The 23,737-nt window shown below is 35.4% G+C and overlaps 1 protein-coding gene and 1 pseudogene across 1 annotated transcript in view; both read right to left on the bottom strand.

Moving 5' to 3' along the window:
* C1H8orf89 (chromosome 1 C8orf89 homolog) overlaps nucleotides 1-23,737 on the bottom strand; it is a 59,334-nt gene that overhangs the window by 23,128 nt on the left and 12,469 nt on the right. The window contains exons 4-5 of the mRNA XM_036736454.1: nucleotides 10,697-10,857; nucleotides 2,390-2,540 (exon numbers count right to left, since the gene is read on the bottom strand). Coding sequence (XP_036592349.1) covers nucleotides 2,390-2,540; nucleotides 10,697-10,857 — 312 coding nt within the window. The remainder of the gene's footprint in view (nucleotides 1-2,389; nucleotides 2,541-10,696; nucleotides 10,858-23,737) is intronic.
* On the bottom strand, nucleotides 18,396-19,693 carry LOC118856211 (annotated as a pseudogene).

The following is a 23,737-nucleotide window of genomic DNA, read 5'->3' on the forward strand; positions in this document are numbered from 1 at the left end:
CACACAGTAGTAAATGATTATAATAATTTTGTGTTTGACAAATGTAAAGATTTAAGCTTTTAGGATAAGAATACACTATTTGGTAAAAGTTGTTGAGAAAATTGGAAAGCAGTCTGGCAGAAATTAGGTATAGATCAATATCTTACTCCATTTACCAAGATAAGGTCAAATTAGAAACATGACCTAGATATAAAAGGGAATATTACAAGAAAACTAGAAGAACATGAAACATATTAGCTATTAGACTTATGGATAGGAGAAAAATTTATGAATAAATAAGAGATAGCATTCTCAGATGTAAAATGTATAGTTTTGGCTACATTAAATTAAAAAGAACTTGTACAAATAAAATCAATGTAGCCAAAATCAGAAGGAAAGCAGAAAATTGGGGGGGAAATTTATAGACAGTTTCTCAGATATATAGAGAACTTTGTCAAATTTGTAAGAATATAAGTCATTCCTAATTGATAAATGGTCAAAGGATATGAACAGGCATTTTTCAATGAAGAAATCAAAATTATATATAGCATATGAAAAATGCTCTAAGTCACCATTGATTAGAAGTACAAATTAAAACAACTATGAGGTATCACCTCACAACTATGAGATTGGCTAAAATGATAGAAAGGGAAAATGACAAATGTTGGAGGGGATATGGAAGAACTGGGACATTAACACACTGTTGGTGAAAATGTGAACTAATCCAACCATTCTGTAGAGCAATCTGGAATTAGGCCTAAAGTGTTATAAAACTGTGTATACTCTTTAACCCAGCAATACCACTATTAAGTCTGTTTCCCAAGGTGATCAGGGAAAATGGAAAAGAACCTATATGTTCTAAAATATTTATAGCAGCTCTTTTTGTGGTGGCAAAGAACTGGAAATTGAGGGGATGCCCATCAACTGGGGAATGGCTAAACAAGTTATAGTATATGATCGTGACGGAATACACTGTTATAAAAAGTGATGAACTGGTTGATTTTATAAAAACATGAAAAGACTTTCACGAAATATGAAAAGTGAAGTGAGCAGAACCAAGAAAACATTGTATACAGTAACAGCGATATTGTTCAAGGAATAACTGTGAATGACTAAGTTATTCTGAATAGCATAAATATTCAAATCAACTACACAGATCCTTACCTACGAAGAAAGATGCTATCCGCCTCCAGAAAAATAACTGATAAACAGAAATATGCATAGTATGGTTTTACATATATTTATAAATCTTCATCAAATGGTGGCCTTCTCTAGTGTGAGACAGAGTGGGAGGCAGGGAGACAGCTTGGAACTTAAAACGTAACCCTCCAAAAAATTAAATTAAAAAAACAGAAATATCCTATTTCAAGCTCTTCTCATGGATGCGGAGTAATCCTTTAAACTGACATTTCTTCAAAGCTGAAATCTTTTTCCTGATTGCTTTCCAAATTTATTATTTAGCACAAAAATTCTGAAATTTACCATTACATACCTCGGAATTTCAGTCTTGGAGTTCTTTGCTGTTGGCAATCTGTAGAATTAATCAAATGATGAAAAAAAAGTATGAAATCACAAGTAATTAAAACTATACCAAAAAAAAAAAGAAAACAGAAACACCACTATGGTTTTAATAAGGCTTGCTTTTTTTTAAGGAACTTTTCTTCTTATCCCATTTCAATTAGCCAAGAAAACTATAATGTTTTTTTCACTATATGCAGGGTTCTATACTCATTATATTGGAAAGTTACAAGAGAAATAGCAGAAACTATCCTTGATAACTTGTGATAAATGAGTCATCAAGAGAAATAATTTTCTGTCTCTGTTGCAACCTGGCATCTATCCACAACCTGCCCATAGATATTTCAAGGAATCTGTGAATTTAGATAGGAAAAAAATTACAGCTTTATTTTTAACCTATAACTGAAATTTTAATATTAAAAAAATTATTAAGGGGGGATCCATAGGCTCCTCCAGAATGCCAAAAGGATCCATGACTCAAAAAAGGTTAAGAACTTCTCTCAATTCAAAGCCAGTAGGAAAATTTCCTAATATTCACATTTAAGTATTTTTATTATTATTCGGATTTTGTGGGGTTTTTATGTTAAAAACTTCTAACTCTCTCACGAACAGGTTCCTATGTATATAAGGTTTTTCCAGCCTAATCATAAAAGCCACCAGTTTCCAAGGAATACTATATAACTCTATCCTGTCTATCCAAATTTAGCAAAGGAAGAAAAACAAGTAACATGTAGAAATTGTCAACTGAAGCAGAAAATTTAAATTCTTCATTAAAATATTTATAATGGGCAAAAAAATAATCAAAATTGCTTCTACAAAGAAGCCCCAATATTACCAGTATGACATAAAGAAATATTCTACTAAAATACATCTAAATTTCTATAAAATCTACCTGATTTTAGGTGTCTTCAGAGGAGTATATGGCTGCCTTTTAAGCACATCTAATGGAGCCTCTGTATTTGTTCTGTATCTTTGCACTTCGGGTAGAGATGGAATTGTATCCACTTCCTTGAAATCTTTCAGACCAAATACTGAGGAGTATTCTAATTTAAATATTTTCAAAGAAATACATGTTATTGTTTGATCATAAGCATAATACTTCTTGTATTCAAAACAAAATATTAAATACAAAAATATTTTCAATCACTCATTTAAAAGAATATCTTGAATTCATATAGAACCTTTACTTGGAAGACTTTTATTTCCACATATCACAATTTTGTTAAAGTAATTCTGATTTTATCATTTTAATGCTCCTAACCCATTCCTGCTACAGACAAGTATGTGTAAAGCTTCAGAATCCCAAAGAATAGCTGAGAGTTAGGCATAATGACAATTCAATAGAAACCTGGGAGTCTCCAATTTCAGTTACCATCAAGGCTGACTCTGATCCACCAAAAGGATGTTAGGAAACAGCTGGGCTCCAAGGAAGTCTCTTTATCTTTTCATCCTCTGACAGATATTCTGCTCCTGTGGCTGCAGTTTAAAAACTACTCATTCTTTATCCAACTTTCATTGAAGTCACAGACAATAAGTAAAGAGAAGTAAACAATTCCAAAACGGAAGAGGAAGAAAATTAAAAACCATCCCTGAAACTCACCTAATACACCAGATAGTCTGTGGAATCTCAAATTTTGAAATAAAACTATAGGAGTAGAGACACAATAGCTATAGTCTCACAAAGCTATATTTAATAAATACTATGTTCAATAAGTAGGGTATGTTTGAAAGCTGTTTTAACTCTTTTGGTCCAATGTGTTGGTTTTCTAAATATTCCTCCTCTGAATTACATTTGAGTCACCTCAACAGTATACATTGCCTTCATCATTTCTTTTTATATATGAGGCATTCAAGAAGCATTTATTGATGGTGGTGATCATAGATTTAGAACTGGAAAGGACCTTAGAGCTCCTGTAATCCAGGGGTTCTCAAACTGAAGTCTGTGAATTTAAAAATTTTTTTTGGATAACTGTGTTTCAATATAATTTGTTCCTTTGTAATCATATGTATTTGATTTCATGCACGTACAAACTTTATTCTGAGAAGGGGTCCATTGGCTTCATCAGACTGACAAAGAAGTCCATGACACACACAAAAAGTTAAGAACTCCTGCTCTAGTTGAACCTCTTCATTTTACAGATGAGGAAAATGAGGCCCAGAGAGATTAAGTGATTTGACCCAGGTCACAGAAGTAGCAAGCATCAGGGCTTGGATTTGAGACAGGTCCCCTGAATCCATATCAAGTGCTTTTTCCCCCTTCAGCTAAAATATGAAATTGTACTTAATGCAAATTAAGGGAATGTCCAATTTAAGTTTTGTTTTGGTGAAGTGGAATTTCCTATAGTCCCACTTCTAGCTGTAACACATGTCAGCTATGACTTCTCTTCCTCCGGGGATGCTTACACAATCTTTCCCTTTCCCTTGCCCCCCACCCCCCACTAGTTCAGGCCCTCAATCCCTCTTGCATAGATTATTCTAATAGCCTATTTCCAGGACTCCTGGACTCCAGGCTCTCCTTACTCCACCCTACACACATCTGATCAGGTCATTCCACTGTTCAAAAACATTGTATGGCTTCTTAAAGTCTAGACTGCATCTAGCATCCAAGGCCCTCCATAATTTGGCTTCAGTCTTCTTTCTAGCTTTATCTCATATTACCTCTACTTCATATTTTCTATGATGAAACTACTTTTAATTATCCACTGAAAATATACAATGCTGTCCTGCCTCTGTACCTTTGTTCTCTCTATGCCCAACGCTTTATTCTAATATCCTTTATTTGGGCACATAAATTCTATGGCTAAACATCTCTTCTGTGCAGCCTTCCACAATTATGCAACAGTTGAAAGCAATCTTTCCAACCTCAGAGTTAGCATTTTGTATTTCTCTCATATAGTGGGACTTGTCATTGTTCTTGTTCCAGATTTGTGATCTCATTGGCATTTTCCCAATGAGAAAAATCCTTCTACTCACGAAGACCAGCAAATGCTCTGCAATTTCTAGTCCTAGAGAGCAGCCTAGTGCTGAGAGGTTAACTGTATTGCTCAGCATCATATAGCTTGTATGTGTCAGAGGCAGGACTTGATCTCACTTATTTTAGACTTTAAGGCAAACTTTGTACTGATGATGCTGTGGTGGCTTTCATACATTTGTATTGCAATTATACAAGTCCACGCCTAATCAGTCCTATTATACTATACATTTCAGAATGAAGGCAGGGATTGTGTCTTATTTATATTTGTATCCTTGCCATCCCCAATACTCCCAATAATCTAGCATGGTCCAATGTATATAGTTGATGCTTCTCCATTTGTAACCAAAAGCAGGTATTAAATAAGAACTTTTCTCAAGGATTAAATATTACAGAAACCAGGTATACCTGTGCACAAAGGTGAACCTGTCTGATTGTTAGCTGGATGAGTGGGTAGGATTAATGATGAATAGGGCATGCACACATTTTGACTAAAATTATGGAGGATCAAACCACTGTCTCAAACTTTTATAGCTATGCATAGTTACTTCAATACTTCAATTCATCTTTGATTTTTATTGATGTGGCTAGTTCTTTCATTGGCATAGCTTGCAACCAATCCATGTGTTCTCATTCTGTTCAATTCTTGTCCATGTCTTTCCATGAATCCTTCCTAGATAATGTACTCAATATGTTGAGAGTCTTCCTCTATATGTCTTAATATAACATTCTTCTTACCGAAAACCAGTCTGGTTCCTTTCTGGTCATACACATACTTAATGATGATTTTTTTTTTGCCATTTCTCATGGAAAACTTATTGTTGGTAATATGCTTCATTATACTTATACTCCCACCATGTTTTACCTTTGCATTTGGGATACATGAAACTGATTCTTCTGAAACAGAATTTGCAGCCATATGAGATAACTAGGTGAATACCAGTATTTAAAAAATGTGTTTCTATGGCAAGGAACAGCTTAGGATCACTGAAAGTACTCAACTTCCCAAATTCAATCCAGCCCATCCTCCTATTCAATATTGGGCCCAGTTTACTTTCTATCTACAGTATTTGGACTAATTCAATTGATTGCATATTCAACAGAATATCATACTCTACGTAACATACATTCATTTCATTCATTTAGCTTTACCTGTGTAGATTCTAGGCTAGTCTTTTTTGAGTGGCTGTAGATCTCATAGGAGAGGCATTTTAGCTTTCTGGGTTTCAATGTAATTGTATCAGTAATTAAGGTGGGACTTTCTTTTACTGTTTTCTCTTTTAGCACTTATTTAATCAAGTGCCCTTGAAGAGTCTGGCCTTTGTTTCTTTGATTAAATCAGGGGTCTTTGATGACCTTGGTGCCTCAAGGGAAAGCCTAGTTTACATGGGTTTGAATCACATATTTGTGACTCCAGAAGTTTTTAGGCCACGTGGGTTTAAGTCAGGCCACATGGGTTTAAGTCACATGTTTATGACACTTTTAGGTCACATGGGTGAGTTGCATGTTGTGACACCCTCTGACCCTGAACAGAATATATAAACTCAAGGGGCTGGCATTTTGGGGGCGGGGGTTCTCACTCACTGGAAGAGTGTCATGTAACTTGAAGAGACTCTGGGGTCCCGCTGTTAAGTGCCCCACCACCTTGTAAATCCAGATGTTGATGCATTCCCGATAACTGTGAATTGTGATTTGAATCAGACAAGGTCTGTTTATTGATGTTTGTAATTTGTTTGTACTTGCTCTGAAGTTCAGGTTGCTGGCTTTTCCTCCTGAACTAAATGAGTTATATTTATATGTGTGATTAAAGTAAGATCGTTAACCCCTTACAATTACTTTCCTTAGTAAAGCAGATAAAAGAACCTGTGTTAGTGGCCTTCTGTGTGCTGGTTGTTGTTGGTTTTATACAGCCACAGTAGCTGCTAGCCAGATTGTTGCTACAGTAATCAACAAAATGTTTTCCACAAATGAAAGATTTGGAGAGGCCTCATCATCAATAAAACATTTCTTCCATTTGAATTTGTTCCAAGACATCCTCCATAAACTGTCAGACATACCTGGTAGGGTGGCTCTGGAGTCAAATCTCAATCTGATACATGCCATGTGTGACCCTGCACAAGACACTTCACCTCCCTGGGCTTCAGGTACCTCATTTATAAAACGAGAGGGTTGGAACAAATGATCCCTTCCAGCTCCCGCTGATGATACTTGGCAAGCATGTTTTCCTGTTTTATGTCTCAATTTGAGAAGCAACATGGTTATAACAGATAGAAAATTGGCCATTTAGTCAGGAAGAACAGGGTTCAGGTTCTGCCTCTGATATGTAGCTTATGACCCTAGGCATATATCACTGCACCATTTCAAAGTAGGTGCTGATCATCATGGTGCATGGAATTTTGTAATCAAAAGCTCCTTATAACCAAGAAAATCATAGGTTTGGCATTCCCCCAAAAGCTTTTATTTGTTATGTAGACCTGGAGGATACATGATATATGTTTTCTTCTTTGATTGATACAGATAAGACTTTAGGGCAATCTGACAGCCCTCCGTCACCACTACTGTCCTATAATCCTTTCTCCTTTTCAAGAAAGCCATCTACCATTGGTGCCTCCATTTCCTTTCCTCTCATTCTCTTCTTAACCCTCTTCAATCTGACTTCTGAACTCCTCATTCAACTGAAATTGCTTTCTCCAAAGTTATCAAATGTACTCTTAATTGCCAAATCTAGTGGACTTTCCTCAATCTTTATCCTCCTTGACCACTCTGCAGCCTTTGCCACTATAGATCACACTCTCCTTGACACTATCTTCTCTCTAGGTTTCTGTGACATTGCTCTCTCCTGGTTCTCCTCCCACCTGTGTGATCCTTTCTTCTCAGTCTCCTTTCCTTGGTGTTCATCCAGGTCAGGCTCGATAACCCTGGGGGTTCTCCAAGGCTCTGTTTTGGGCCTTCTTCTCCATTTTGTTTATTTTGTTTGGCGATTCCAGCAGCCACCAGGGTTTCTCTATATAAATGACTCTAATATTTATCCATGCAGCCCTAACCTCACTCCAGACTTTCAGTCTGGCATCTGCAACTGCCTATTAGACAGTTCAAACTGTTTGTCCCCTAGATATCTCAAACTCAAATTGTCTAGAACTGAGCTCATTATCTTTCCCCTCTTCTCACCTTTCCTATGAATACTGTCAAAGGCACAGCAATCCTTCCAAGCTCGAAACCTAGGTGTCATCCTTGATTCCTCACTCTTTTTTATCCCACCCCAATATCTACTAAGTTTCCAGATCCTACTGAATCTACCTTCAAAACATCTCTTATAAGCACGCCCTTCTCTCCTCTGACATTACCACTACCCTAGGCATGCCCTCATCACCTCTCACCTTCTGGTTGGTCTACCTGACTCAAGTTTCTCTCCACTCTAAACCATTCTCCACTCAGCTGTCCAATTGATCTTCCTAAAGTGTAGATCCGACCATTTCACCTCACTACTCAATAAATTCCAGTGGCTTCCTATTACCTCTAGAAACTGGCCTTCTTGCTATTCTTTATACACCGTACTTCATCTCCTGACTCTAAATGGCTGTCTTCCATGCCTGAAAACCTCTCCCTCCTCATCTCTATCTCCTAGCTTCCATCAAGACTCAACTCAAATCTAACCTTCTGCAAGAAGTCTTTCCAGGTTCCCCTTAATGCTTCTGTTATTTTCTCCAATTTATCATGTATATATTCTATTTTTATATATCTGTTTGCATGTTGTCTCCCCAATTAGATTGTGAGCTCCTTGAGATCAAGGGCTGTTTTTGCCTTTCTTTGCATCCCCAATGCTTTGCACAATGCCTGGCACAGAGTAGGTGCTTAATGTATGCTTGTTGACTTATCTTCTACCTTTACTAAGTTCCCTCTACCCCCACTGCTATACCTTTACCTCTTTTCTTCTGTGATTACCTACCAAGATACCGTGTGTGTGTGTGTGTGTATATGAATGTGTATGTATGAATACATTTATCTTCTTATCTATCTGTTGTTTGCATGTTGTCTCCCCCCATTAGAATGTGAGTTTCTTGAGGGCAGGCGCTATGATTTTAATTTTCTCAATATGCCCAACACAGCATAGTAAGTGATTAAGAAATGCTTGTTGGTGATGATGTTGATTTTGTCTAACTGCTATTCTTCCAATTTTACCTGTATTTACAGATGAAACAATTTGCAAATTATTTCATCTATATCTATGCTATCAGGATAACCTATTTTAGTTGGGCCTCAAACTAAGCATTACATATATTCATTTCCTCCTCTGCTAATTTTTTTCACACTTTGTGACACATAACCTACTCTTATCCTTTCATCATTCTCTTCCTCCATAAACTAATATAGCCCTTGGCTGCCACATCTCTCAGTTCAACAAAAACAAGTGCTTCCTGGGTGAGGTGGTTTTTGGGTTTCTTTTGCTTTTGAGACAACTGCTTTAAAATGGTTAAACATCTTTTTAAAATAGTGAAAGAATCATTCTTTATTTTTATCCACTTCCCATTTCCAGAGTCAACAGTTTTCTTAAATTAGATTAAGTTGTAGGCACTGTATTTGCACACAGTATAATCTACTCATCTTTATATTGTCTTCTAACTGTAGCCCTGATTTTAGGCTTTGATATGATGATCTGATTGTAGTAGGTTAATGATCTGAAATAACTTCCTTGTTGGTAAGTAGGCGCTTCTTTGTCTGATAAAAGACAGTCAATTATGATTTTTGTGATGTTTGATATTCACCGAGTCCTGTACTTCCCAATTCTCTTCTTGAAAAAAATGATGAAATACACATGTAAGGTTGTCCACAAGCCTTTAAACCTCTTTCATTTCTTAATATCAAACAATATTTTCCAGTAATTTTCATTTCACCTTCTGTGACCAACAATACATTGAGTATTAAGATATATTTTTGCTTGGTTTTTAAAGACCTAGTCAAATTCTTGTAAAATTCCTCTACTGCAGCAGATGGTTGGCCAATAAACTGTTATTTTATGGTGGGCTTTTGGATTGTATTCAGTATGGGCATTACAAATAGAGAAGACCAAATTAAATGAGCCAGTGTTTCATGAAATGAGCAAAAAACGGTTCTTGCCCTCAAGAAGCTTACATTCCAGTGGGTGAGACTATGTAAAAAACAGTTCATACAATATATAAAACAAAATAGGTAGAAGGTATTAGCAACTGGGAGACCAGCTGGCATCCTGATTAACATATGATTTGGGCTGAGTCTTGAAAAAGTCAGAAAAACTAAAGGGCATATTAGGGGGGCAGAACACCCCAGGAATGAGGGACTGCCAGTGCAAAGGCATGGTGGAGGTAGTGTCCTTTTTTGGGAGTTATAAGAAGGCCAGTGTATCTAGATTACAGAGTGTTTGGAGGGAAGTAAAGTGTCAGAAGGAAAGAAAGGGGACAGGCTATGAAGAGCTTTAAAATCCTCTTACTTCTTCTAAGACTTTGCACCATTACTCATTCCTTCTCCTTCCATCTTCAGTCTCTCTCTCTCTACATGTTCTCTTTTTCCTCTATTAATTTCTGATAATAAAGGAAAAAAACTTTTCTCAAACTTATTGCCCCTCCTTCAAGATTCCATCCTATGTGTCTCTTTCCTTATTCAGACAAACTTTCAGAAAGAGTCTTCATTTCCTGCTTTCACTTCCTCACTACCCAGTCAACCTTTGTTAATACTCCACCACAACCTAATTGCAAAATACAGGAATCTATTCTCAATCCTAATCCTCTACTGTTTCTCTGTGACACTGGATATTGCTAGTTACTTCTTCCTTGATATTCTCTATTTCTTTGGCTTCCATAACATTATATCCTGCTGGATCTTATGCTTCTCTGATAAAGCTTCCATTTCCTTCAATAATTCCTGTAGCTCCAGGCACCCCCTCCTCCCAAGGGGTCCTTCAAGACCTTTTCCTTGGCTAGGTCCTCTTCTATCTAAACTGTAGATTACAAATAGTACTAGACACTAGAGAAAAAAAAGTTTCTGTTTCTGGTTCTACCACAGACTCATTGAGTAACCAAAATACATAATCTCTATTCATCTTATATTTTTCTCTAAAATAAAGATTACCCTTACTGGAATGTAATAGGGTAAATTATGAAATGTCTGATAAAGGTTTTAAAAAAATTCACTTTGTAAATTCAAGATGTTACTAAGTATTTCTTCTGAAGCATTAAAAAATTAAAGTAGCATTACCTTTTTTCATCTTTTGTGTTTCAAGAGCTGCTTTCTTCCAGCTATTTTCAAAGAAAAAACAGCCATCAAGTGAACTTTTGGTGACTCTTGAATTTAAGTATCTGTTCTCAGGAGTGAGCACAGGCATTTTATTTTCTTCTTTTAAAAATGATGATATGTTCCTAAAGTGAAGCACAAAATAAAAAGGAAAATGCAAGAATTTTAGGAATTTTTTTTTCTAATTTCTGCTTCAAACTGACCTTTGATTCAAAGAAAAATGTGTTTGTATATGCATTTTTAAAGATTTTAAAGCAAAAGAACTTTAGGAATATAACTAATATGTACAGACAATGATTTTTTTTCAATCTTTTTCACCCTTGTCTCAACCAGGGGCAATCAAGAGTTTGTCAGGGCATAGTGCTGTGGCTTTGGATTGGTCAGTCAATTAACACTTATTAAGTGGCTACTATAGGTCAGGTACATAGAGCTGTGTAATACAAAGAAAAGTAAAAGAAAAGTCCCTACTCTCAAGGCACTCAGAGTCTAATATGGGACAGTGCCTGGCAATGGGCCAAGGAAAAGTCGGGTTTTATAGGTATCAAAGCACTCAATAGGAAAAGGCCAATAAGTCCATCATATAAAAGAGGAAATGAAAAGGTCCATACAACAAAGAGATAAACAGTAGATTTTCAACAGAAGCCAAGCAATCACAAAGGGCTTGTATGAATATTTTAGAAAAAGTTAGTAGAAATGAAACTATCGTGTATAAGGATATTCCATTTGGGAGGTCATGAGCCAAATCTGACAGCTCCAGTGAGTATATATCTGTGCAAAAGCCATATGCAGCCCCACACATTTAGAGATTCCCCAAAGGTCTATGGCAATTGGACCTCCCTTGATGGTCTGTACTGTTTCCTATAGGTTGATTCGGGCCAGTTTGGGTTCCTCCAGGTAGCCACCTACTATTGGTACAACAGTGTAAAGGCCTAATTCAGGTAATAAAATGGGACTGGACTCTGTCTCCATCTTTGTTTCTCTGATCTTTAGTCTGTCCTGAACAATATAATCATTCTGGACTAGAAAGAGGCTCAGGTCTCCTCCTCCCTAACAAACCACCATCCTATCCTGTTCTCCATTTTACTGATGGAACATTTACTAGAAAGAACTGTTTAAATTCACTTCATTACTACACATTTACTTTTTAAAACTACAATCTAATTTCTTACCTCACCTGGAATACTGGAATAGCTCTCTCAATCTCTCTTGACCTTACTGAAGCATTCAACACTTGACTTCCTCATGCTTCCTCTCACCACTCACTCCTAGCTTTCTTCCCTTGGGGCCCTCTTCTCTTCTTTCTCTACACCATTTCACTTGGTGACCTCATCAGCTCCCAGGGATTTCATTACTATCTCTCTGCCGATGATTTGCAAATATATCTTTCCTGCCCCAAACTCTGTGCTATCTTGGATTAGAATGTCCATTAAACATCTTAAACTCAATATACTCAAAGTTGAACAAGGAAGAAGTTAAGGACCTGAAAAGAATTTTAGAAACGTTAGATATAATAGGCCTCTAGATGTTGCTGAATGGTAAAGAAAGGAGTATGCATATTTCCAACTATCTATTACATCTTCACAAAAAGTGACCATATATTAATGCAGAAAAAAGAGAAATCCTAAATGCATCTTTTATGGTCTATAACATATTAAAATTATATTCAACAAAAGGCTGGGTGGGTCAAAGAACAAGTCATAGAAATAATCAATTTTATTAAAGATAAAGACAACGATGCAAAAACATGCCAAGATTTTGGGAGTGGGAAGAATAAACACAGGCAAAGAAGCAGCAAAATTATCAGTTTTTGCAAGTGACGGTTTCCCTAGAGAATCCTAGAGAGTCCACTAAAACATTAACTGAAACAATTACCAGGTATAGATCAATACCATATATCAAGATAAGCTCCAAACAAGTACATGACTTGGACATACAGGGTGACATCAAAACAAAAAAAATTGAGAAAGGAATAAATTATCTGTCAGATCTATGAAGAGGGGTGCAGTTAATGAGATACTAATAGAGTCACAAAAGGTAAAATGGTCAATTTTGATCACATAAAATGTAAACGCTTTTACACAAGCAAAACAAATGCAGACATAATTAAAAGAGAAGTAAACAAAAAGAACATCTTTGTAGCACATTTCTCTGATAAAGGCCTCATTTCTAATGTAGGGAAACAATTCAAATTTATATGAATAGGAGCCTTTACCCAATTAATAAATGGTCAATGGATATGACTAGGTAGTTTTTAGAAGAAAACAATTTAAGTCATCAATAACTATGTGAAAAAATGCTTTAAGGTACTTAATATATTGTAGTTATGTGGCAGAAAATTTTACATTAATATGACAGGTAGAATGTACCAGTATTTTGAACTGGTTTTAAATGTTCATTTTTTTGCCCTTTTTTAAACAAATTTTTACTTGATTCTACCAAGAAAATATAGAAACATGAGGCTGCAAATGTATTTAGAGATAACAGTAAGGCAATGATACTCAAGGTCACATGCACACTGCCTTACTGCTACTTGTGTTCTACTGAGTTTTGATTTTTATTCAGGTCATATTCTGGATAATTTTCCTCATCAGCTTCTTCTTCCTTAGCAGAAGTTAGAAGGCAGAGTGTTGGACCTGTTGTCAGTTAGACCTGAGCTCAAATGTGGCCTTAGACTTACTAGGTATTTGATCCTGGACAAGTCACTTAATCTATTTGCCTCAGTTTCCTCAACAATAAAATGGGGATAATAATAGCACCTACCTCCTGAGGTACCTCAGAGTTATTTTAATTTGTGTTTCTCGAATCAATGGTGATTTAGAGCATTTTTTCATATGGCTATTGATAGCTTTGATTTCTTCATCTGAAAACTACCTTCATATCCTTTGACCATTTATCAACTGGGGAATGAACTGTATTCTTATAAATTTGACTAGGTTCTCTATATATTTGAGAAATGAGGCCTTTAGCAGAGATACCTGCTGCAAAAATTTTCCCATTTTTAGCTTTCCTTCTAATTTTTATTACATTGGTTTTGTTTGTGCTAAAACTTTAACTTTATATAATCAGAATTATCTACTTTATATTTCATAGTGCTCTCTTTATCTTGTTGGGTCCTAAATTCTTCCCTTATCCATAGAACTGACAAGTAAACTATTCCATGCTCTCTTAATCTGCTTATGGTATCTCCCTTTATGTCTAAATCATGTACCCATTTTGATCTTATCTTGTGAGATGTTGGTCTATATCTAGATCCTACCATACTATTTTCTAGTTTTCCCAGCAGTTTTTTGTCAAATAATGAGGTTTTCTTTTGGTCCCCAAAGCTTGAATCTTTGGGTTTATCACATACTAGATTACTATGGTCATTTACTACAATGTATTGTGTACCTAATCTATTCCACTGATCCACAACTCTATTTCTTAGCCAGTACCAGATTATTTTGATAATTACTGCTTTATAATATAGTTTGAAATCTTTTATAGCTAGACCATCTTCCTTTGCATTTGTTTCCTGATTCCTTTGATATTCTTGACCTTTTGTTCTTGCAGAAGAATTTTATTATTTTTCCTAGCTCTGTAAGATAGTTTTTGGTAGTTTCATTGGTATGGCACTGACTAGATCAACATAGGTGGAATTATCATTTTTATTATATTGGGTCGGCCTACCCATGAGCAATTGACCTTTTTTCCAATTGTTTAGATCTGACTTTGTTTGGAAAGTGTTTTGTAATTGTGTTCATATAATTCCTGGGTTTGTCTTGGCAGGTAGACTCCCAGGCATTCTATATGGTCTACAGTTATTTTAAATGGAATTTCTCTATCTCTTGCTGCTGAATTTTGTTGGTAATATATATAGAAATGTTGATGATTTATGTGGGTTTATTTTGTATACTGCAACTCTGCTAAAGTTGTTCATTATTTCAAGTAACTTTTTAGTTGATTCTCCAGGATGCTCTAAGTATCCCATCATATCATTTGCAAATAGTTATAGTTTTGTTTCCTCATTACCTATTCTAATCTCTTCAATCTCTTTCTCTTCTCCTATTACTATAGCTAGCATTTCCAATACAATATTGAATAATACTGGGTAATAATGGGCATCCTTGCTTCACCCGATTATATGGGGAAGGCTTCTAGCTTATCCCCATTACAGATAATGCTTGCTGATGGTTTTAGATAAATATCATTTATCATTTTAAGGTAAGCTTCACTTATTCTCATGTTCTCTAGTGCTTTTAATAGGAATGAGTGTTTAATTTTGTCAAAGGCTTTTTCTGCATCTATTGAGATAATGATATGATTTGTTGGCTTTGTTACTGATATGGTCAATTATTCCAATATTTTCCTAATATTGAACCAGCCCTGCATTCCTGGTATAAATCCCATCTAGTCATATTGTATGATTCTTGTGATATATTGCTAGTATTTTATTTAAAATTTTGGCATCAATATCCACTGGGGAAATTGGTCTACAATTTTCTTCCTCTGTGCTCTCCTTGGTTTAAGTATCAGCACCATATTTGTGTTATTAAAGGAATATGATAGGACTCCTTCTTCGTTGATTTTTCCAAATAGTTTATATACTATTGGAATCGAATTTTCTTTAAATGTTTGGTAGAATTCACTTGTACCTCCACCTGGTCCTGGGGATTTTTTCTTAGGAAGTTCACTGGTGGCTTGTTCAATTTCTTTTTCTAAAATTGGGTTAAGTATTCTCATTTCCTCTTCTGTTAATTGGAACAACTTATGTTTTTGTAGATATTCATCCATTTCATTTAGATCTTCAAATTTATTGGCATATAATTGGGCAAAATAGCTCCTAATAATTGTTTTGATTTCCTCTTCTTTGGTAGCAAATTCACCCCTTTCATTTTTGATACTGGTAATTTGATTTTTTTTAATCAAATTAACCAATAGTTTACCCATTTTATTGGTTTTTTCATAAAAACCAGCTTCTAGTTTTACCAGTTTGATGGTTTTCTTACTTTCAATTTCAGTAATCTCTGCTTTGACATTCAGAATTTCCAGATTGGCATTTAATTGGGGCATTTAATTAAATTAATTAAAAACAATTTGTTCTTTTTCTAGTTTTTGTTTTTTACTTGCATGCCCAATTCATTGACCTGCTCTATCTCAATTTTATTGATGTAAGCAATTAGAGATAAATTGTCCCCTAAATACCACTTTGGCTGCATCACATAAATTTTTGTGTGTTATTTCATTGTTGTCATTCTCTTTAATGAAACTATCAATTTTTTATGTCATTTGTTCTTTGACTCACTTATTTTTGGGGATTAGATTTAGTTTCCAATTAATTTTTAATCCATCTTTACGCTGCCCATTACTGAATGCGATTTTTGTTGCATTATGATCTGAAAAGGATGCGTTTACTATTTCTGCTTTTCTGCATTTGGTTGTGAAATTTCTATGTCCTAATACATAGTCAATTTTTGTTTAGGTGCTATGTGCTGCTGAGAAAAAGTATATTCCTTTCTATTCCAATTCAATTTTCTCCAGAGATCTGTCATATCTAACATTCCAAGAATTCTATTTACTTCAACTTCTTTCTTGTTTATTTTTTGTTAAATTTATCCAGTTTTGTGAGGGGAAAGGTAAGGTCCTTCACTAGTATAGTTTTATTGTCTATTTCCTCCTGCAACCCATTCAACTTCTTCAAAAATCTAGATGCTATGCCATTCGGCGTATGTATGTTTAGCACTGATATTGCTTCATTGTCTATGGAACCTATTTCAGCAAGACAGAGTTTCTTTCCCTCTCTCTTTTAATTAGATCTATTTTTACTTTGTGATCATGAAGCTTTTTCTGCCTCAGCTGAAGCATAATAAATTTTGTTCTAGCCCCTTACCTTTACACTGTGTGCATCTGTGTTTCAAATGCATTTCTTGTAAACAACATGTTGTAGGATTCTGGTTTTTAATCCATTCTGCTACCCACTTCAATTTATGGGTGAGTTTATCCCATTCATATTTATAATTATAACTATATTTCCCTCTATCCTATTGTTCCCTTGTTTATTCTTCTCTCCTACCTCTACCCTGTCCTTCCTCACAAGTGTTTTACTTCTGATCACCACCTCCCCCAATTCACCCTCCCTTCTATCAGTCCATACCTCCCCCTTCTCTTATCCTTGTAGCCATATTTACTTCCCTATACAGCAAGATAGATTTTCATATCCAATTGAGTGCATATGTCATTCCCTCTTTGAGCCAATTCTGATGATAGTAAGGTTTAAGTTTTGTCCATCTCCCCACTCCATCTTTCCTTCCTTATAAAAGCCCTTTTATGTAAGATAATTGAATTCATTCTGTATTTCCCTCTTTTTTCTCCCAGCACAACCTTGTTTCTCACCCCTTTGTTTTTTGGGGGTATCATCCCATCAAAGTCACCTTATATCTGCATCCTCTATCTATGTATAATCCTTCTGTCCTTATAGTAATAAAGTTCTTAAGAGTTAGAAATATTATCCTGCCACATAGGACTATAAAGTTCAACCTTGTTGAATCTCTTAAGTTTTCTCTTTCTTGTTTTTTGCCTTTTTATGCTTCTCTTGAGTCTTGTATTTGAAGATGAAAATTTTCATTCAGCTCTGGTCTTTTAATTAGGAATGCTTGAAAGTCCTCTATTTCATTAAGTATCCATTTCCCCACCCCACCTCCAGAAGGATTATACTTAGTTTTGCTGGGTAGATGATTCTTGGTTGTAATCCTAACTCCTTTGCCTTCCACAATATCATATTCCAAGCCCTCTAGTTCTTTAATGTGGAACCTGCTAAATCCTATGTAATCCTTACTGTAGCTCCATTATATCTGAATTGTTTCTTTCTGGCTGCTTGCAGTATTTCAATTTGACCTGGGAGCTCTGGAATTTGGCTATGACATTCCTGGGAGTTTTCATTTTAGGGTATCTTTCAGGTAATGATTGATGGATTCTTTCCATTTCTATTCCGCCCTCTGGTTCTGCGATATCAGGGCACTTTTCCTTGATGATTTCTTGAAAGACGTTGTCCAGGTTTTGTTGTTTCATTTTTTTTTTTATCATGGCTTTCAGGTAGTCCAATAATTCTTAAATTATCTCTCCTGGATCTATTTTCCAGGTCAGTTGTTTTTCCAATGAGAAATTTCACATTTTCTTCTATTTTTTTTTAATTTTATTTCGTCATATCTTGATGTCTCATGAAGTCATTAGCTTCCACTTACGCAATCCTAATTTTTAAGGAATTATATTCTTCAATGAGCTTTTGTACCTCCTTTTCCATTTGGCCAATTCTATTTAAGGTGTTATTTCCTTCAGTGAATTTTTGCATATCTTTTTCCATTTTTTTGTGTTTCTTTTACCAAGCTATTGACTTTTTTCATGATTCTCTTCTATTACTCTCATTTCTTTTCTCAATTTTTCTTCTACTTCTCTAGTTTGCTTTTTAAATCCTTTTTAAGCTCTTCCAGTTCTTTTTGGGCCTGACACCAAATTACATTTTCTTTTGAGGCTTCACATGTAGCCGTTTTGACATTGTTGTCCTCTTCTAGATTTGCGCTTTGATCCTCCCTGCCACCATAGTAACTTTCTATAGTCAAGTTTTGGGGGTTTTGCTCATGTGTATGTGTACATACACACACATACTTGTCTATTTTGTTACTTGGTATTTTTATGTGGGAGTTGGGCTCCTCTCTTTCACTGCCCCAAGCTTCTTGTGCCAGGGGTCAGGGGCCTTGCTGCTGGATTGTTTTGGAGGCAGGGACTCTTTGCTGACCAACCCTGGGGACAGAATCTTGTTGTTGGCTGGCCCTGGGGGCATGGTCTTGCTGCCGGTCAGCAGTGGGGGTGAAGCCTCACTGGTGGCCTGTGCTGGGGATGGGGCTGCTGAGGTGGGGCCTGGCTGTGCTGCACAGACTCCTGGCTTGCATGAGGATGGGGCCTCACTAGTGGATTGCCCAGGGGCTTAGAGCTTTGCTACAGACCCCTGAAGTATTGCCCACAGCTGTTGTCCTCCACCCCTACCCTCCCACCCCAGTGAGACGGACCTTTCCTACTGTGCTGGTAAGCTGCTTCCCCACTCCTAAGTCAGTTCTGAGGAGATTTTCAATGTTGTTTGGAGGGGAATTTAGGAGAGCTCCATGGAGTTCCTGTCATACTCCACCATCTTGGCACCAGAAGTTCATATCCTTTCTTAATAGTTTTCAAAGTAACATTTTTTACCTTTTTTCCCTCTAATCTACTTGATAACCTGTGCACCTCATAATTTCTGGTCCACCAAAGGAGAAGAGATCTGAATCATCTGGCTTTGACTACATCCAATATATCTTTGTCAACACCTCATTACTCAAATATCCATTGGGTTCAAAGTGAAATTCCAACATGAAACTCATAGGTTGGCCACCATATGAGAACTTCACTTCATCTTTCAACTGCTTTGGAATAGGTTCATCATGTTCCTGAACCATATCATTGAGCAAGTCAACATTTTTTTAAAAGGCCAGAATTCAGGAATTCCTTTAGAGTGTTCTTTTTCTTAATCTTTTTTCCTCCTCTTCAAAGGCTCGCCTTCTCTTTTATCTCTTCTGAAATTTCTTCATTATCATCTGGTTTCTATTCATATTTTGCTTCTGTAGGTTCATAAATTGCATTAATTTCACTTCTTTTATCAAAAAGTGGCTGGTAAAGAAGAGCATACTTCGAAGCTTCCCCTTAGAATGTGGCTTCGATCTGCACATTTAACTTAAAGGTTTCTGAGGGCACCGACACATTACTTAATTAATTTTGTCAAGCTTTCAACGTAAGCAGTCCATGTTCCCACCCAACCATACAATATTTTTTAGAGGGCTAAAAGAATTTGAGGATTTTGCATCACCTGAACAGTAAGCTGATGAACTTTGCTATTTACATCTTCACCAGTTTCTTTTTCTAACCAAGTTTAGATTGTTCTTTGTCATCAACGTCTGCCATATTTGATATCTATAGCTGCTACAGGGATCAAGGAGCCACAACAACCCAGGGTAACTCAGAGCAATGGTAGCAAGGAAGAGAAATAGGAGAAAGAAGATGACGTATCTTGGGCAAACAGTCCTTTTGAAAGGGTCACAGTCCCTTTCCCCTGTTCAAACCTCATCCGGAATAGTTTATTACAATCTGAGTGCCATTCTTAGTTTAGAAACGACCCTGATAAGCTGGAGAATGCGCAAAGGAGGATTACCAAGACGGTAAAGGGCTCAGAGCAAGCAGCAGTATAGATGGGTAAAAAGATATGCATAGTTTACTAACTTTCTAGTTATAGTTCCAAATTGCTTTCCAGAATGGCTGAGCCAATTTTCAGCTCTTCCAACAGTTACACTACTATACCTCTTTTCTCATAGTTCCTCCAACATTTGTCATTTTCCTCTTTTGTCATCTTTGCCAGTCTGACAGATGTGAGGCAGAACCTAAAAGTTGGTTTAATTTGAATTTTTATAATTATCAGTTATTTAAAGCATTTTTATTCTTGATCATTGATAGGCTAGATTTCTTTCCCAGGAAACTACATATTCCTAGCATTTGACTGTGCATTGGAGAATGGCTCTTTTAAATGGGAATCAGCTCCTTATAGGTCTTGGAAATAATCTCTTGATCAGAGAAACTTCGTGTAATTTTTTTTTTCAATTACCTGTTTCCTTTCTGATTTTAATTACATTAGATTTGTTTGTACAAAAACTTTAAATCTTTTTTCAGCAAAATTGTCCATTTTATCTTGTGTGATCCTATCAGGCTTATTCACGAATACTTCCTTTATCTATAAATCTGTAAAGTAATTTCTTCCTTGCTTCTCTAATTTATTTATGATGTGACTTTTTATATCTAACTCATATATGCATTTGGAGGTTATCTCAGTTTATGGTATGAAGTATGGTGCTAAAACTAATTTCTGCCAGAATTGCTGTCCAGTTTTCCTAGTAGTTTTTGTCAAATAGCAAGTCCTTCCCCCAGGAACTAGGACATTTGGGTTTATCAAACAATATGTTACTATTTGCTTCTATACATGATGTACCTAATGTGTGCCACTTTTTTTTTAAACCAGTACCAAATTATTTTCATTAGAGATTTGTAGTACAGTTTGAGATCTGACACTGATAGACTCCATTCCCTCCCACTTGTTTCATGATTATCAACTTTTTATGCTTCCGTATGAGGCATTATTTTTTTTACACATATAAAATATTCTTTAGGGAATATGGTACAGCACTGCATTAATTAAATTTCAGTAGTATTATCATTTTTGTTATGATGTTTTACCATGAGTAATTAATATTTCTCCAATTATTTAAGTCTGTCTTATTTTGCAAATGGTGTTTTGTAATTAGATTCATATAGTCCCTGGGTGAAGCCTGGAAAATACACTCCCAAGCATTTTATAGTTTCTATAATTATCATTAATGGAATTTCCTTTTCTTGCTCTTTTACTGAGTTTTGTTGGTGATATATAGGAATGCTAATGATTTATATGGATTTATCTTATATCCTTCAACTTTGCTGAAGTTAATTATTCCAACAAACGTTAGTTGAATCTCTTTCAAAGTACCACCATATCACCCGAAAAAAATCTTCTAGCAATATATTAAATAGTAGTGATGATGATCGTCATCCTTGCTTTACTCTTGATCTTACTGGAAAGGCATCTAACTTTTTTCCATTACCAATAATGTTTGCTTTTGGATTTAGGTTAAAGCTATTTACTATATTAAAGAAACATCTATTTATTCTTATTTCTAGAATTTTTACTAGAATTAAGAGTTGGATTTCGTCAAAAGTTTTTTTCAACTCTGATATAATCATATGGTTTTTATTATTTATATTACTAACATGGCTTATTATATTTATAGTCTTCCTTACATTGAACCAACCTTACATTTCTGGTATAAACCCAACTTGGTCATAGTATATAGTATATTTCTAATATATAGCTATAGCCTACTTGATAAAATTTTATTTAAAATATTTACATCAATGTTCTTTAGGGAATACTCTCTGCTTTGTCTCTCCTTGGTTTTAATATCAAGACCATATTTGTGCCACAGGAAGAAACTGGAAGGGTGTCTTATTACTATCATTATCATCATCATTATTATTCTTATAATGAACAGTTTAAGTAGTATTATCAGTCTTATTAGCATACAATTGAGCAAAATTTATTTTTTATTTAAAACAAGTTTATTGATGTTGTTTGCTTTTTTTATTACCTTCATTTCCCAGTATACCCCTGCCCCTAGCCTGAGCCATTTCTCATAAGAATTTTTTTAAAAGAGGGGGGAAAAGAAGTTCAGTAAAACTACCCAACTGAATCTGATAGTATCTGCACTGTTTCACATCCATAGTCCATCACTTCTTCAAAGACAAGAGGGACATGTAGTCTCATTTCTCATATTTGGAGACAAACCTAGTTAGTCATTATAATTATATGCTGTTCATTGGGGGAATGGAGGAGGGAGGAGGGAAAAAGACTTTTCACTTATATTTGTGTAGTCATTGTGAATATTGTACTTACCTCACTTTGTTTCAGTTTGCATAAATCTTTTCATGCTTCTCTGTATTCTTTACACTTACAATTTCTTCCAGCATAGAAGTATTCCATTACATTCATTCAGTATAATTTGTTTAGCTATTTCCCAATCAATGGGAATCTACTTTATTTCTGAACTAGATGCTTCCCGGACTGACATGGTTTAGAATCTTATGGAATTTTTTGTAAAATCAATGGCAAAAGGGTAGTACAAAAGAGGTAATCTACACCTTCCCTCTATTGGTGGGAGCTGCAAAGTATCCCCTCAAAAGGTAGTTTCAGCAAGGAAAGCTCCTAAATTGAATGTTGTCAAGCGTAACCAAAAATTAACTTAAAGGACCAAATGAACTTAGCTACAATTAAGAGAAGGGGGGAAAAATGGCTCGAAGTGATATTTAAAGTATGGAGCTCTAATACTACTAGAGATCCATGCTTTAAATATTACTTTACATCCAATATATCTTTTAATGTAGTACTCAAATGATGACTGCTAGGGACAACATTCTTGGGTAACTTAAACTACTTTAACTCATCCTCTAGCCAGTAAACAGGAATTCAGTCAAGGAACTTCATTGCTACAGTCCTGTTTCAGAGGCTGGAGCTGTTCCATTCATTGTGAAAGTTCAAACTAGGGGAATAGAATGATCATATCATACCTGTTACCCTGGACTCCTCAGGAGAGGGGAAAAAAGGCAAATGTGCCTCAGGAGCCAAGGGCTAAAGTTAATATACTATTGACTCTTTTAACCTAGAAAATATATGGGTTAGGAGTGCTAATAAATTAATTCCTACAAAAGCAGGTGATTTAACAGTGATTGAAGAAGACTGTTAACTCTGCTTAAGGCAGAATTTTTATCGAAAGAAATAAAATCTTAATAAATTGTTAAAATCTTTAATTTGTAAAGCTTCAAAACTGAGTAAATCTAAGTCTATATTTCTTATAGTACTAAAAAGATCATAAAGGTATCAGTTCATGTCCAGAGACTGAACACATTAAAGTAACACTGGTATATTAATGGAAAATTATTTAGGCTAATGTAAGAACTAACATTAAAAAGAAAAACAAAAACAACATAGCATTAAGAAAGTCTTTAAGATCTTACTGAGGAGTAAAAGATCCATTAAATGGAATTCAAATAAATAAAACAAAAATACCTAAGTTTCTGAAAGTAATCTCGATCAAATCATCATGCAGACCCTTACTAATTGGAAAGTCCTTGAGTCAAAAGTCCTAAGACTCTCCCCATCTCAATTTTCAAATTTAAAGAGAGGGAAGTCGAAAGTTAATGAAACTTAGCAGAGAGATGAAACTTGTCTTTCAAACCCAAGACGAACCATAGCCTACCTTTTTTTTTTCCTCCCTAAATTTTAGAGGAAAAAATATTCAATGCTACTGTCTGCTCTGTGTTCTTTGCTTGTGGCCTTGAATGAAGGCTACAAAATCAAAAAACTTTCAAGCT

This window comes from Trichosurus vulpecula, chromosome 1, assembly GCF_011100635.1.
Source record: "Trichosurus vulpecula isolate mTriVul1 chromosome 1, mTriVul1.pri, whole genome shotgun sequence".
In the NCBI taxonomy this organism is placed as follows: domain Eukaryota; kingdom Metazoa; phylum Chordata; class Mammalia; order Diprotodontia; family Phalangeridae; genus Trichosurus; species Trichosurus vulpecula.